Source organism: Perca fluviatilis, chromosome 16 (assembly GCF_010015445.1).
Source record: "Perca fluviatilis chromosome 16, GENO_Pfluv_1.0, whole genome shotgun sequence".
Classification (NCBI taxonomy): domain Eukaryota; kingdom Metazoa; phylum Chordata; class Actinopteri; order Perciformes; family Percidae; genus Perca; species Perca fluviatilis.
The window spans coordinates 1,830,414-1,830,943 of record NC_053127.1 but is presented as its reverse complement, the minus strand read 5'-3'; the positions used below and the strand labels follow the sequence as shown (position 1 = coordinate 1,830,943).

The 530-nt window shown below is 49.2% G+C and overlaps 1 protein-coding gene across 1 annotated transcript in view; it reads right to left on the bottom strand.

The window, feature by feature from the left end:
* The window catches only part of LOC120544140 (piggyBac transposable element-derived protein 4-like), a 2,106-nt gene continuing 1,576 nt past the window's right edge, over positions 1-530 (bottom strand). The window contains exon 1 of the mRNA XM_039777729.1: positions 1-530. This exon is cut by the window's right edge and continues 1,576 nt beyond it. Coding sequence (XP_039633663.1) covers positions 242-530 — 289 coding nt within the window. The 3' untranslated portion in view covers positions 1-241.

Genomic DNA, 530 nt, shown 5'->3' with positions numbered 1-530 from the left:
AGGTTGTCTCAGTGGGTAGAACACGTGCACATGTACTGCTAGGTTTACGCCTCGACACAGAGGTCCAGGGTTCAAATCTGACCTGTGAGGATTTTCTGCATGTCTTCCCCCCACCTCTCTCTCTCTCTCCCCTTTCTCACCTAGCTGTCCTCTCAAAATTAAAGGTGTAAAGGCCCAAAAACATAATCTAAAAAAACAACATTTCAAAACTTTTTACAATATTACCAGTCTGAATGTCCCCTCAGTTGCATGCGAGGCAGGTAGTAATGGCGTGATCTTTGCAGATGTGTGCATTGCATTTTTGGCACATTTTTGATGTTTTGACATCAGTCCGGCGAGGGCAGAATTTGCACCTACTCCTTTTGGTTGATGGGCCAGGAAGGGCCGGTGGGCAGGGGGCAGCTGCTGCAGAGGTAGAGCTGGACGAGAACTGCTGGATCTCATTTACCAATTTGGCAGCGGCTGACGTGCGGGGATTAACCTTGCGTCGCTTGATGTGAGGCATCACCAGTTGTCGCCCAAGCTCTTCC